General features: G+C 37.4%; 1 protein-coding gene across 1 annotated transcript; it reads left to right on the top strand.

Annotated features, from left to right (window-relative positions):
- Positions 1–652: 652 nt before the first annotated feature.
- Positions 653–14,302, top strand: LOC118738493. Its single transcript, XM_036469428.1, has 3 exons — positions 653–868; positions 10,493–10,754; positions 13,399–14,302. The coding sequence occupies exons 1-3, from the start codon at positions 767–769 to the stop codon at positions 13,863–13,865; spliced, it is 831 nt and encodes a 276-aa protein (XP_036325321.1). The 5' UTR covers positions 653–766; the 3' UTR covers positions 13,866–14,302.
- The last annotated feature ends 2,012 nt before the right edge of the window (positions 14,303–16,314 follow it).

Genomic DNA, 16,314 nt, shown 5'->3' with positions numbered 1-16,314 from the left:
GGATCGTGAATACCCCTTATGTATCTCTGGTTACCTTTCCATTTGCGTGTGAAGCACATCTGCTACTAATCAGGCAATGATGATGCTGTAGGAAAAAATCTCGTGGGTGTGTACAAGTATGTACATATACATATTTACTCACATACGCTCATTTAAGCTGAATCGTCTACCAGCGTTTTTTTGCTTACACTTACTCGCCATGCTGTTTCTGCTGATGTTGTCGGTGTGCGTAATGCGGGTGCCCGTTAGCTTTGTTAGTTTAATTTGCTGTGATTGCCATTGCGCAAATAATGTCCTATGGCGCTGCTAAACGCACAACGCAAGCTGCTACAGGGCAGTTTGGTCGACATGACAAGCATGTAACAAATTGACATTAATCTCTATTACTACTAGCTTGTTGTTATTTCACGTCAATAATGTTGGTAATTGTTACATTTAGCATGCTGTGTGCTTGTCGCTGACTGCACTTGTTGTTGTTGGCACACAAAAGTGGATTATTGCATCAAGAAATAACAAATTGCCTTTGATCCATTTGTTTTGTTTTGCTTAACAAAGAATAAACAAAAAACCATAGACCGTTTGCAACAAATAATTATTGCCGCTTGAAACTATAAAAATCCACGGCATCGCCGACACTTTCAACAGTTGCTATCAATAATTTACAGTGTACACTTAGCCATCTAGTCGTAAGATTGCACAAAAGTTGTCGCGCGACAAACAGAAGTGCTCCAAACGAATTTTGTTGCTTTTTTTTTACTACTTTGTCATGTGCAACTTGGGCGTGTGCTGTCTTTTTTTTGCCATTGCCGCTTCCTGTTACGTTTCAGGCAACACCAAGGCGACTACCAGTGATGATGATTTACAGCAGGTGAGTAACCTTCATTCATTGAAATGGATAAAACCCACTTCTTTCTGAAGCACTGGCTTGTGAGATTTTTTGAAGTTTTTCTATGCTTTCCATGCACTCACCTTACTGTGCACTCCTTGCCACTCCATATGATCCTGAATTTCCTTTAAGCGTAAATTAGTTTCGTTTGCGATTTGAAGTGTTATCATTTCCAACTAAGTGTAGCACATAAACTGAAATTCGATTTAAGAGCATGCAAATAGCTTAATGTGCCGTATGTACGGAAATATTATTCAAGGATATAGCACAAGATTTTCGTCACAAATTGAACGAAGAAAATCAGATTACAATAAATGCAATTTCAATCACTTTGATGGTTTTTAGGAAATTTCGAAGTACAACTTTTGAAATGTGTGTACAGTATTTTCTTAATTATTTTGGTTCTATAATTGCTAGTCTAACTAAGCAAGCTATCGAAAATATTTTACATCGCCATTACCATTTGACTTACATATGCAAAAAGACCGGGTCGGTTTATGCCAAAGGAAACGGTTTGTTGTTGTTGTTTACAATTCTAACAGCGCCAAATGAGCGCAGCGCTGTCAAAATTATGCTTGACACATGACAGCGAGTAGTACCAGGTACTAGTGGCATTGAAACATCCATAAAGCCACTTGCGTGTCCCTTGATAAAAAAAAACGAAAAAGTTACTTGTTCATGCTGTGATGGACCGAAGATGCACTTCAAGCATTCTTGACATTGGTTTTCATTGCTAACTTGTTGCAGTCAGCGCTACGAAAGTTTGACGTCGAAAAGTTGTAATAGTAACGGACAACTGGAAACTTTCGCAATCGGATCCCAAACCATTCAAATAGGCAACCTGTAAAAGAGCAATGGGATTCCATCTCCAAATCTCTTCGCATTGCTGCGCATACCAACTTAATTGGAGGCATAAAGTTTGAAGTTTGAAGTTTGTTGTCAGGGTGTCCATCGTGCAAGTAAATTTACCAGCTATATAGCTGCGGTTAGTTGCATTTAAAAAATCGTTAATAGCATCTACTTTATGCATCGCTAAAAAAGTAGAAATATATTTTTTCGTTCGGTAGATCCCGGGATTCAATACCGATGAATTTACTCATTGGCGAGAGCGAATACCGCAGACGATAGAACGATGAACAGTATGAGCTTTACAACGACGTATGTTTATGTACATAGTTCAGCTTGGTGCTGCGGTTCGATTGCAATGCAGACGTAGCAGCCAGGAAAATATTCAACTCGACACTCGCTGCTCGTAGCAGATGAAGTGGAAGGCCTCCTCTGTGATGGAAAGGCAACGTGAAGAAGGACTTGGCTTTTCTAAACGGCAACAGTTGGTGTTGTGTAAATAAATGGTCTTGTTTTTAAAGATTTTGAAATCAAAAGTACATAGAAGAATTGTGAATTATAAATTGCTCATGAGGATGGAATATCTACTTCGGACATTTGGGGGTGTTAACAGAAAAAGTAAATGAATTGTGATTTTTGTGCCAATTTGATATTGTTTTGGACCATTTACAACGCGACGAATTTTTTTCCGAAAACATTGATGAAATTTTCATAGTCATTAGGGTATATTAGGGTAAAATTGGGTAATTAAATTCTAATTTGTGGTAAAAAAATTTTGCGATTTTTAGTTTTCGAGATATTAGGTGTTCGATTAATCGGTAGGGAAAGAAGAGGGCTGGTGTGGTCAGGCGGATTTATCTTAAGGTTACAGCGTTCCTTTGGTCTGAAAATTTAATTTAAAAATATTTAGAGGTCGCTCAAAGCTCTCAAAGTTTTCCATGTATTTTATATGGGGGAAAACAATTTTTCGTAAAAATAGTATGGAATTCTTGGAAATCAATAAGTTTCGGGAGCAAACTTTTGGTTCTCTTCAGGAGTCATCCGGCAACAATATTCAATTGTTCATTTAACCATTTTTTAATACTAGAGATAATCATCATGGAGTTTAAAAAACTAGGCATGAACTAATACTATTTCCAAAAAAAACACAATCATAAATGCTATTTCACACAGTTTTATTTGCAATTTACTAAAATAAAACCTTTGCAATGTCTTTTCGAATGAATATGAAAATCAGCTCATTACTGGAAATTCTGCACATATTTGAACCATTGTAATTTAGTACTATGTACACAGTGACACTCTACAACTAAAAGTTGCATTATGCGCTTGCAATTTGTACACCGAAACGCAAAACTTTCGCACAAATCCCCCGTCATTATGCTCTCCATGCAACAAACTTTCAACTCGTTTCGATTATTTACCCACTGACTTGAACTGTATTAGCTTCCACCTTGCCTTCGCTAATACACTTGCTACGCTATTGTTGTTTTCTGTCAGCTTTGCAATCAGCACTTGAAAAGTCTCCAAATTCAGCTGACGAAATTCTAAGTTGAGGTATTGAAACTTTTCAAGTGACTTTTGTTGTATTTTGAGGGAACGAAAGCTTTAACTTTACTTGTATTTTTTAAGTTGTAACCAAAGCGAATTTATACAAGGTGGCAGCAAGCACAAGCAATATTATACAGAATTATTTCAAAATTTAAAATTTGGTGGAAAACGCAATCAAAGTTTGAACATTTCATACAGTTGGTATACCAAAAAACAGATGGAAATGCAAATATCTTCGCCATTTTTGGGAAGCTTAGTCATCTGTTAGGCTGAACATATTCCACTTATCATGCTTATTAATTGTATGATGACATACCCAAAAACGTAAATTTTGAGTTACATCTGCATATTTATAATATTATTTTGGGACTTTAGGAAGTCAAAACGAAAGAAAAAAGGAGATAATTTTCACCATTTCGTCTTGGCTAACATTCTACTAGTGTAGAGATTAAAATATCAAATCAGCACCTGCTTAAAGTTTTTGTTTTATGACAACTTAAACTGTTGTTGTAAATTATTCTATTAGTTTTCGGAAAAACTGTATATACCTGGTTGATGCAGAAATGAGACGATATCGACTACTGACTTATCTCGACAGCCAGTGCGGAAACGCCCTATCACAAAAAACTATTCAAGGACACCCTATGCCAGAACTCGTTTCAAAAATGCGCTATCTCAGCCGCCGATTCAAAAACGCCCTATTTCAGCACATTTTCAATACATTTTGAAGTGAGATGTGACGTTTTTCAACCAAATTTCGGGATAGGGTGTTTTCAATAAAATTCTGAAATAGGACATTTTTGAAAAGTTTTTTGAGATATCTTCCACTTAGCAGTCATGTTTGTAGCGCTGCATATATGTTGAGGCCTAGTGTCACAGTCCTTTCGTGTTGGTATAGTAATTATATAGTTTTTGCAGGTATCGGTGTGGGCGCCCTTGTCCTTAGGATTTTCGAATGGCCTGATTGACCATGTCTCCAAGTCTTAGGGCTGCAATACTGCGCTGTTGTCTCATCAAGCATAGGCCGCCATATTAGAGCCCCGTAAAGCAGAATCGGGCGAACAATGGCCGTGTAGATTCAGTGAACTATCTTAGGTAAGAAGTCCCACTAAACACTGACCGCCGTTTTACATGTGAAGAGCGCTGTGGTGGATTACTTGATGTAATCCATCGCGTTGTCGCTCCATAGTAGTTTGCCGTCCATCCGCCTCCATGAGCAGCAGCAATTGGTTCACTCATAGGAGTGCAGAGAGAGCACCCCCATACGGAGTGTCCCTCCTGACACATCTGTGAGTCGTCTGTACCACAAATTCGGAGCCCTGCTGCTGAGCAATTGGTGGATGATCCCAACCAGAGGTTGCTACATCCGCAGGTCCGTCAGAGCCGAGGTAATCGCATACGGGAGGACATTGTTGAAAGCTTCTGCTATATCCAGGAATACTACTAATGCAAATTCTTTTGTTTCTAGTGATCGCTTAATTTTTGAGACTAGCGAGTCTAGGGCAGTCACCGTCTACATAGAACTGGAGCTGGGTTAATTGATTGTTTTATATAAGTTTCAAGAAGTCTTTACAGAGTATTTAGTATAAAGGAACAAAGGCTGATAGGCCTAAAATCGCCAAGTTAAGCATGAGAGGCTCTGCCTGCTTTCGTTGGTATGCCGTTTTTTCTCTTGGGACTAATGCGTGCTGTCTGGCAACTCTAAGTAAAAACGCTAACGAATTGATCAAGTTCCTTCCGTCTTTTTGAGGTATGGAATAGTTCAGCGTGTACATTCTTATATACAAGTTTTCTGTAATACTCGCAATTAGTTTTCCTAATATTTCGTATCGATTTAGAGACTGCGGACGAGTCTAATAAGCTAAATTCTGTGAACCTGCGATTTGAGAAAGAGTGCACTTGCAGGACCTTCCACGCAGAAATCTGATCACTGCAAGATTCACTAACGAGGGTGATGTCAAGAACTTCCCTGAGAATGGTTGTTATAAAGGGTCACCTTCCTTGTTGCAAATAGCCAGATTTGTGCTTAGGAAATAGTTATGAAGTTACTCAGCTTGTTCATTTATGCCGGTGGTGCCCCATTGGTCGTGATGAATCCCCTCTCAGCAGTAGCATTGTGTCCATCGGATTTGTGTTCTCCACCAACTCTACAAGTATTGGTACAGGTAAAATGAGGCCAGCCTGTAACTCCTGTGTCCTATTTCTGGGCTAACCGTGGCTATGTCTCCAGTGCTATATTGCGGTAGGATAAAATAGTTTATATCATATCTACTTCACATGAGGACAGTTGAAGCAGGAGCGCATCACGCTCCGTATACAGCCTCCGTAAGGCATACCCGATTAGCTTCTTGGTTGCTTCATATTCGTAAACTTCCATCTCATGGTCGCTGGGCGTTTCGTCCGCCTCCACAGAAACTACTAGGTTGACTAGGGCTTCGTTGTACGCTTTGAAACTTTTGGCATAGTCTTCACAAAGCCCTAGCTCACCCTATAGGCGCTTTTTGCGAGTGCCTGCAGACTGCAGGACTACCTGCATTGTTGATCGCTCAGTTGGGTCGGTGTTAACAACCCTCCAGTTGTGTGAAGGGATGCTAGGATTAAATTCCTGCAGCATTTATGGGATGTCCGCAGGCTCGGACGACGTTACGGGTACCCAGGCGTTCACTCTGGGACGCAATATTTTGTAATAGAAATCAATACCTTTTAGTTAAATATGCGCATATCTGAGTTTTTTTCGAGCATGAAAACCTGAAATTTGTTGCCTTTTTTAGAAAACAATTTTCTAGTTGTTGCTAAGCAAAAATAGTCAACTATTTTTACTATGTATATGGCGTCCAGCCACTCATAAACCAGAAAATTCTGCGAAAATTCCAAACTCCTGAAATAAAACTGAAGTCGAAAGTTGCAAAAAAAAATTCAACTTTAATTTAGCTGTCTTCGATATACGAGAAAGTATATGGTTGCGTCCTACAATGTGTGTGTATGGTCTGTTGCTCATACGCCACGGTACACATACATAGTTTCATTTCGTACTGGGCTGTTATGCCATACGAATACAGTTGCATACATAATCTGCATGAATGTAAATGCATTTGCAGTGTTGCCAAGCTCGCTGTGGTTATACAAACAACATATGTACATAATGTAGATGTGGCGAAAAATGAATTTTATGTAAATTTGAAATTAACACAGAAATTTATAATGGCTAAGTGCGGTTGAGTTGTCACATTTTTAAAACTTACAATGATGCAATTGCTGGAAAATCGTTTTCAATTTAAAATTCGTATTGCGCTTTTTAAAACAAAATTTTTTTTGAGCCATTGTTAAATTTTGTTTCCAATTATCACGCTGCACTTGCATGAGTTTATATTCACAGAGAGTTCTGATGAAATAAGTGAATATGATTTGCATTTATGAAAATATGTGAATAGCTTTGTATATTCAAAATACACCATATCAAAAGATTTTGTTATAATGATTCATGCAGAAAAATACGTGCATGAAATCGTAATTTTATTGCATTTGCCTGCTGAAAATTAACAGAAGTTCATATATAGAAGAGCTAATCATTTAACAGTTTGTTAGTTTGGAACAAAAGTGGACGAAGCATTTGACAGTCATTCACCTTGCGGTAACCAGAAATGATTCTTTTGCATCCTGTTACAATCGCAGCTCACCGCATCCTGTTATTTATATCTATGTATCCTCCGGGTAGCGATCAAACACCCGTTCGGGAGCAAGCTAAAGTGAGAAGGCGTAAAACTTCGCGTGCGCCTTGGTTAGATTCCACCACATTAAAACTCCGGCCATTCTTTTGATGACGACCACGACAAATAAATAAATAATAAGTAAAAAATAAAGGACTATGATTTAAGGGTATGCATTGGGAATATCCGGACCCTTAATGGCGAAGGTGCCTTTACCCGGCTGTCGCCGAGTAACACGGTATACAAACGTCTAGCTACAATCTGCATTAAAGCGAGATTCTTATCTGCACCCATGCATAAATAGAAGAAAAGGACGAACCGTCCAAGGATCTCTTCTTCTCTGAACACTGCCCCAGACATGATATAAGAGTCGCGCCAAAGTGGGGCCATGAAGGAATCTCTGGCACCACTGCCAGAAACAGCCTCCACGACAAAACGTCCGACAACGGACTGAGGCTGATCGACTTTGTCGCGAAACATGTAGTACTAGGTTCCAGCATAAAAAGATCAATTTAGCTACATGGCGGCCTCGGATCCAAAAACAAATCTTCATGCAGGCAAGATACGCAATCGCCATCGCATCCAACGGTGCTAGGAAAGCGCAACGTCGAAAAGCCGCAATCACTATAGGCGTCCAAATTATTCGCCAATCGACACATTCACACTTGCTCTCTGAGAGCACTCTCCAACAAACTGACATAGCTAGCACATTTCCCGCTCACTAAGTACCGCTATAGGGAAAAGAAGAGGGTAGCGAAACGTATTTTCCGCAATAAAAAGAGAAAGGCTGAAATACGTGAAATGCTGGCCGATAGGAAAAACGCCGAAAAATATTATCCGAGAGTTAGGTGACTTGCGGAAGATTTCAAGACCAGGGTGAACTCTTATAGAAACAACCAAGGGGACCTTCTGACCGATGTCTAGAGTGTGCTTAAAACATTGAGAGAACACTTTTACGCCATACTGATTGGTAGAACAACTGAATGTTGTGGAGAAGACGAACTCGAGCCCGAGGAGACGATGTTCCTAGAGTTGTTAAGGTGTATGCATGAACCTTTGTGCAAACACGGTCAGATGAGTGCATGCTCGACGATTGGAATTTAAGTGTGCTCTGCCCATAGCCTACAAAGTATTATCGAGCGTATTATGTGAAAGACTGAAACGCACCATCAACGAACTGATTGTGCCTTATCTCTGTAGCTTTAGACCATTTAGAAATCTACCATAGACCAGGTATTGACAATGCGCAAAATCTTGGAGAAGATCCGCGAGAAAAAGATCGAAATTCACATCCTGGGGAAACTGATACGGCTATGTAAAATGACGTTGGGCAATAGCACCAGCTCCATTAAAGGTTTCGGACAAGGTGATTTCCTTTTGTGTGATTTTCTTACTCTGTAGAAGATAATAAGAGCCACAGAACTCAACCGCCCTGGCATAATACGTCAAAAGAGCGTACAATTGCTGGCATAAATATGCTGAAGACATCGACATTTACGGCAAAAACAAGGGCTACACCTGTTCTGTCTTCTCGGGATTAGATAGAAAAGCTCAGCGAATGAGTCTGGTGGTCAATGAGGACAAAACAAAATACCTCCTGTCGTCACACAAGCAGTCAGAGCATACACGTCTTGGCATGCACGTCACTGTTGACAGTTACAAGTTTGACAAAGTAGATGACTTCGTTTATTTGGGAAACATCATTTACACCAAAAATACTGTGCGACAATTTTATGACAATTCAAGCCAGTCCGGACTTTGCTAATAGTTTGTGAAAGTAGAGATATCCTGTAATAAAACGTTCGATGGATTTGCAAAAGCAAGCTCGTATTATTATTTTATGGCCTACTAAACGTTTCATGTCCCGGCCTAAGTAGTCGAAAGTCGAAAAAATATTTAAAATAAATGTCTAAGCGAAATTAAAGGTTAAGACATATTTAGTAAACTTGCATAGGAAATATTTTCGAAGAACGTTTTAATCCATTAGCTCCGGCCCATTAGCTTCACCCTCAATTCAAGAAATCCAGCAAAAAACAAATTTGGAAGTTCGTTAGAGGTTTGATATATTTTTGAAAATTATTCTTCGGAAAATTTTACTGGGGGTCTTCTCAGGCAAAAATTTCATGCCACCAACGTAAAGGTCTCTAAAAAAATAAAATCAAAAATCAGCAAGAAAAACTCGGCATTTTTCTATTTTCTAAAATTTTTTTTTTTTTTTTAAATTGAGTTTGAATGTTATTTCTTCTCGGAAATTTTGTTTTAATTTTATAGAGACTTTTACGTTCTTGGCATAAAGTTTTTGCCTGAGAAGACCGCTAGTAAAATTTTCCGAAGGATAACTTTCTAGTATACATTAATCCTCTAGCAATCTCGTCCTTAAGTTATCCGTTTTTTTTTCTTTTGTTATTTATGGCCTTATAACAATTATATTCAACTACTTTGTAGAGCTCGAAGCCGTTTATAATGAAAAATTTTGTGGGTAGACTATTGGCTTTGGACGCTGGGGTCATTGGACCGATTTCGAGTGAGGAAGTCTGATGAGGAGCTGTGGTAAACTCCGAAATAGCAGCTATAACTTTTACCAAAAAATAAATTGCTGCTTTTATTTTGTATTAAAAACGGCCTCAAACTCAATAAAATTATTGAATTTGATTGTTACAAGGCCATAAATAATATAAGGCCATAAATAAGAGATAGTTCTGAAATAACTAAAAAAACTCAAAAAATAGATTAGTGAATAAAGTACGGAAAAAAATATTAATCAAATAAAAGGCCGCTTTATTCGGGGACCAGTTACGATTCGTTTTCCTAGCAACACTCACAAGATATAGACCAAGTATTTCCCGACAGCTGTCGTCCATAAGTAGGCAATGATAAACCTTCGACTGTCTTTTTGACATGAAAAGGCATATCACCATATTGCGCCCGGAGGCTGCGTTTAAATGCTGGCCTCTCAATTTGTGTGCCAAAATTCACAACATAAGCTGAAGGAGAAGGACGGCAAAACATTTAGTAAAATGTGTACGCGGTATATATATTTCCATATTTTTTATTAAAAGTAAATATATACATATTTATGTAAAAATAAAAAAATACTACATTTACAATATTTCCAGATATCAACCAACCATCCCTTATGGTGAAAACGTATCCAAAATGCGGTATAGAGATTTTTAATATCCGAAGATGTATGCAAAACCGTTTAGCGCTATTACTTTCGTATTAGCGACAGAGTTTCCTCAAAAAAGGACATTAGAAATATAAATGAAATAACAACTAAGAAGCTTTGCAACATATACATATATTGTATACACTTACGGAGTAAAACAAAAAAATAATGTTTACAAAAAAAAAAATTATAAAAACACAAGTGTCACAAAAACCTGCCCATTTCGCTACACGCTTCTAATACGAGTACATTTCTTAAAATTGCTTTTGTCATCTCGTTTTTGTTGCCTATTCATGTTGATATGATCATCATCTCTTTTTTGTCTTCTTTTAGGCCATAAATTTAGCACATGCTCCAAATATCATCCCAAAGCCATATATGCCCATACAAGAACAACAGAAACAACAACAACACAGCGAAAGACATCCTAACAAACGGTCATTGCTGGTCTTAGCGGCAGCGCCAAAAAAATTGACAAAGAAGACACGACAAAAACGTTCGCAGCATGACTTGGCCACATCGGAGGAGTATTTGAGAAATATGCCAACATATGCTTACAATCTGGCCTTGTTAAACATTATGCACAGCCTGAGGAGTGAGTATAGAGGTTGCTTAGAAAAACTACTAAAATATACATACATACATATGTACATAAGTTAAGTAAACTTGGCGGGAATGACTAAAGAAAATGCATGGGAAAAGGATAGGACTAAAAAATAGTCTCTTTCAATCCGCCAATTAAAAGGCAAAAAAAAATTCTTACTTCAGAAGTGAACTTCAGAAGTGTAAACAGATTACTTTTTAAATTAAAAAAAAAGTTATGAAGAACGTACAAAAATTAAAAAAAAAAACATTCAAAGGTAGTTATAAAAAAAATAATGCAGGCATAAAAAAACTCTTGCTGCCATTAAACAGCCTAAAAGCACTGGTTTCGGCTGGTTTATAAACTAATCGATGCGGCTTTAGTATCTACGGCTTTAATATCTACGCCTAGGTTTATGCAGATGACGTGGCCTGCCTCATTACAGGCCCTTCTTTGTTAGTCGTTTGCAGGAAAGCGCAAATAACACCGAAAATAATTAATTGGCTTGTTCACACTTGACTGGTTATCAGGTTATCTGGTTATATAGTTATATTTTTTATTAAGTTTGCAACAATGAATACACTACAGAATAATAATTTTTTGCAAGTGTGAACAACCCAAATATTTTGTTGTTGTGCGAATGGGCTGTCTGCTAAACCAACCAAAACTAGGATTGTGTTCTTACTAGAATGAGAAGGTTTGACGATCTTGTTCCGCCTGCCCTTACAAGAGTCAATTTTCAAATTTCTTTCGAAGTAAAGTATTTTTTTTTATTTATTTATAGTTAATATATAAATTTATAATTTTAAATATTTACCTTTCCTTATAATTTTTTTTAATTAAATTTTTAAAATACGTTAGTAGGTGGCAACCCATTTCAAAAATATTTTCGACAGTAAACTTTCTTAAACCTTTGTAGCTTAACACCCTTATTCTAATATTTAATTTATTCCATCATTTGAAAAGAATACAATTTTCAAACAGGTGGCAACCCCCCTCAAAAATATATTCGGCAGTAAAATTTTCTCACCCCTATATTTTGATACCCATATTGCAATATTTGATTTATCTTATCAATTAAATTAAATTAAAATTTTCAACATGTGGCAACCTTCCACAAAAATATCTTCAGCTGTAAGCCTTCTTAAAGCTCTCTCTCCTGGCAGCCATATTCAAATCTTTACTTAAGCATATCAATTTACTTAAACTGCAGTTTTCAAACAGATGGCAACTCTCTAATTTGTTTTTCTCCATTTTAAGTTTCAGAAAAATTTTTCAGACAATAATATTAAAAATAGTGGATTTGGCTTCTGTTGCTCTAATAAGGACTCCCCATATTAATGTTTCTTTAATATCTGTAATGTACAGACATCGGTCTATTACAATTTTCGCCGGGTGCTCCAAGATAGACACCCGCTTGTAGCCACACCTACTGGTGAACAGACGCTGCAGACTTAAGTGAGCCTTTAAGGCGAATAAGTCGGAGTGGCCCCACCGTAGCTCACTCTCTTTCTGCTCTGACCCAAGGCTCCACTCGCATTGGTTACCGTCTCCCGCACATGGGTTGCTCACGTTTCCCAGAGTGTGCGAACGACGACGCAAGAGTCGGGATTGGGTATAGCCGTGCAACTGTAACTGCATACCCAGCACAACGACTATACCCGATTGCAAATTATCTTAGTCTAAAAGAAATACAGGGTATGTGTTGGGTCCCAAAGAATAAAAGAATAAAACAACTTCTCATTAGAAATCTATATCCAAGGTGACGAATTTAGAACTGGTTTGGAACCATAGAAAAAGGGATGCCGAACGAACTAAATGTCATCTGTCGAATTTAGAACTAAATAGTTCGAAACTATCGAAAATGGAATGCAAATAGATATTTGTTTGGCAATTTTTTCGGTCAAATATACTTTCATTCTGCACTTCACAGATGCTTTTTCATAGTTTGGCAATATAAAACAAAAATTTGTATCAACATTTTAATATCTTGGGACCCTCTCAAAGCTAACCAATAACAGCCAACTCCTCTGAACACTCAGTTAAGACGAATAGGTATTGAAAAAGTGGTTTTTAACTTTTTTCTGGAATACCTATGAAATTTTGCACTAATTATTTTTAAATAAGTTATAGTATGTTAAGGACTAATACACATTCGACCACTTCCTCGATTTTCGTCCTTTTAACTTTGTTAGCTTAAAAAAATTAAACTAATTAAAAGGGCGTTGTGGATAAAAAAATTTGATAACGGATGCGTCTCTGAAACATACATAGAGCTTTCAAAATCAAATAGTTAAACCGACCGTTTTGACAAATATGTTGTTAGCGACACCGGTTAATGGATAACTTAATTCTATATGTATTGAATAAAGTTGAGTAATGGATTTGTTTGACCTTGTCTGCATTTAAAATATCTTTCCTATTTTTCCCCATGAGTTGTGTCCTTTCACGCCAAAGTTCGCTAAATCAAAATCGTATTGTCCCTTGTCGCCATCGTGTAAATAAACCTTGACTCATTTACTCGCTCACACAATGCACCACTCACAATCAGTCACACTTTCATTCACATCTGTACGCAGGTATTTTATATATTATATACGTATGTGTGTGTGTGTGTGTGTATGACACTTATTTGTTCTTGTTTTTTTTTTCGCAGAACAACTATCCAACATTGAGTTGGCGCGTTTACGTTCACGCCTTGGTCGTAGTGCTGCAGCTGATTTGCAATTGTTCAATGAAATCTACAACAGAAATAGCAACAAAAACAACAATAATAGACTTCTGTTCAACAAAGAATCCGGCTCAATGAATGATGGTGAGTTGGGCAGTAGCTACAATGACGGTGGTGTGGACTTTGTCGCTGGTGCCAGTCTAATTGGCACTGGCACTGGCACTGGCACTGGCTTTGACACTGGCAATGGTGGACTCGAAAAGCTTGAAGGCGTTGGCGGTGGAGGTGCTGCTGTTGATACCGGTAATGACATGCTTGCCAATGACATTGAGGACCTTAGCGTGCCATGGCAATTTGTGGGGCGCGTCAGCAAAAAATCCTCAGCACTCTATAAGCCACGACTGGGCAAACGTACGCAGCAGCAGCAGCAGCAGCCAAAGACATGCAACTGAAATGTCAGCAGTTTGCGTGCGGCATAGCGCCGCATAGTGGTTGTGCAGAGGAGCGGAAGTAAAGTCATGCATTTCATTTAAACATAGCAAGGTTGTATTCGTTTGTTTGTTTGTTTGTCTGGCTTTTGTGACAGAGAGTAGCAATTTTTGAAGTGGGCGAGTTGTTAGGTGGATCACAGCTTGGACGACTCTGTCACGCACATACACATTCCCGAGTTGGGACAATATGCAACTGCATACACGACCGCAACTACCACTACATCAATATTAAGTATACATAAATATGTATGCACCTAAATAAGTTTGTATAGGAAAATGTAACCATTAATATGCCAATTAAAATCTGGTTGTAACATTCGAGCGGGAGTTAATTGTTTGTTAATATTTAATTAATAATTTATACACATGAATACTTACGGTATATTAATGTTGACTGTTCGTAGTAAGCATTTGAATTTATAACTTAAAGAAATTTTGTATATCACGCTAAAGAATCTAGTAAAATATATTGTTTAACTAATGCGATTAGATAATAAAACTATCACAACAATGAAGAGTGAAAAAAGGAGTGAGTTTATATTTATAATACTTACAAAAGTTTGAGTTTAATAACTTAATTCCTATATAACAAAGATAATTTCCTCATTTTGGCCATTCATGGACATAATACGTATTGGAAATAAACTATGGTCGACAATTCACTAGGAAGTAATTTTAAGAGAATGTTGAGGTTATATTGTAGAATCTCTAATTACAACTCACTATTGAGTGTACTCTGCCTAATCGATAAAAAAGCGACCCCGCCATACGAGCGAACTACCCCGCGCGGCAATACCCTGAGTTCTGACAAAATTCAGAAGGATCTCTCCGAGCCCTTCGATATCAAATAACCCAGTTGGACTCTTTCCAACTTTTTCCGACATCTCACAGTGGGAAATTTTGTATAGTGGTGCGGAATTAATTAATAACTGGAATAGTAATTGAGGCACTTCAATAAAACCTAGGGCATAAGTTAATATATATAAGATCAAGAATGGATGGTGCAGAAAACTAATATATTTTCCTCTTTCATATCCACTATCATCTGGTAAATCTCTCAGGGAGGTTTGTGCTGGGACACAGAGAACCCTGAATAAGCGTGTTGAATGGTGCACTTTGCAGGGTATTCCTGTCAATCCTAGCTAGTCTTGTTTACACGGAAAAGAAAATTGGAAGGTATCAACCCTCCAGTGCTTACCGGATGTGAAATATCCAGGGGTAGCTCTAGATACGAAGCTGACATGGAGAACTCACGTCGAGCTGAAGGTAAATCGAGTGCTGAAAGTTTTTCGGACAGTGTCGAAGAACCTTTAAAAAGACCTGGGGTCTGAGACCGGCCATGGTATTTCGAATATACATCAGACCCATCGTCACGTATTCTGCTGTCCTATGGTTGCGCAGAACCGCGGTGAAAACCACGGTTACTAAGGAGCGTGTGTATAGTCACTAGGGGCGCCATAAGTACAACCAAGGCCGTATTTGAAAAAGCCATTTATTTTTTTTTAATTTTTTTATGTACTTCCTTCATGTATAATGCGCATGTCCAATTAAAGATATTAAAAAATACATACAGTGGTAAACAAATTATAGCTGAACTACTTTTTGCCAAGTTTTAACGTACTATTTTCGTTGTTATTTAATTTTGGTTATTTTTTTTGATAAAAACCCGTGTAAATCCCAATTTCCAAATTTGTGAAATATTAAAAAAAAAAAATCACAACAAACTTTCGTACAAATTTCGAGCTTTTTTTTAATTCTAAAAAAACAATCGTAGCTTTTAGCCATTTGAAACATGTACTACACACTCAGAAACTAATAAAAAAACCCGAAATTTTTTTGATTTTTTTTTAATTTGCATCAATTTTTAAGGCAGTGACACTCGATTGGTTCATTTGTACAGATTAGTACATTTTATATTGGGCTATTGGTACAAAATAAAAAAAGGGAACTTTCTTCTTTTATAGTCAAAAGATTGGTACAATACAGCGATGTTCTATTGAAAAATTTAAACAAATTAATTTTCGTGATTGGGATAAATATTTGGGTATTCACGCAATTGGATATGATTTGCACCAAATTTTGGCAAATACGCAATCGTGTGACACACGTGGTGGACGTCTTAAAATATAAAAAATTTTATAATTCCAATGGAAAAACAGTACCGATTTTTTTTTTGTATGGGGAGTGATACAGTCTAGTGTATATACATGGCCTGTTCTGTTTTTTTGTACTTACTGTTGATGAACGGTTCTTCAATGTATGCTCTTAGTTCTGAAAAGACAAAAAAGAAAACATTTAAGCAAATCTTATTTAAAATTTCTATGAAAATTACAATAGCTAGTACTCTAAAAAAGAAAGAAAACTTAAACTATACTAATGACTTCTTAAAAGCGATTATTTGCATCGCGCC

This window comes from Rhagoletis pomonella, unplaced genomic scaffold, assembly GCF_013731165.1.
Source record: "Rhagoletis pomonella isolate Grant_MI unplaced genomic scaffold, Rhpom_1.0 Rhpom_scaffold_00004, whole genome shotgun sequence".
In the NCBI taxonomy this organism is placed as follows: domain Eukaryota; kingdom Metazoa; phylum Arthropoda; class Insecta; order Diptera; family Tephritidae; genus Rhagoletis; species Rhagoletis pomonella.
Note: the sequence above shows the minus strand (reverse complement) of the source record. Positions and strands in the feature narration are given on the sequence as shown.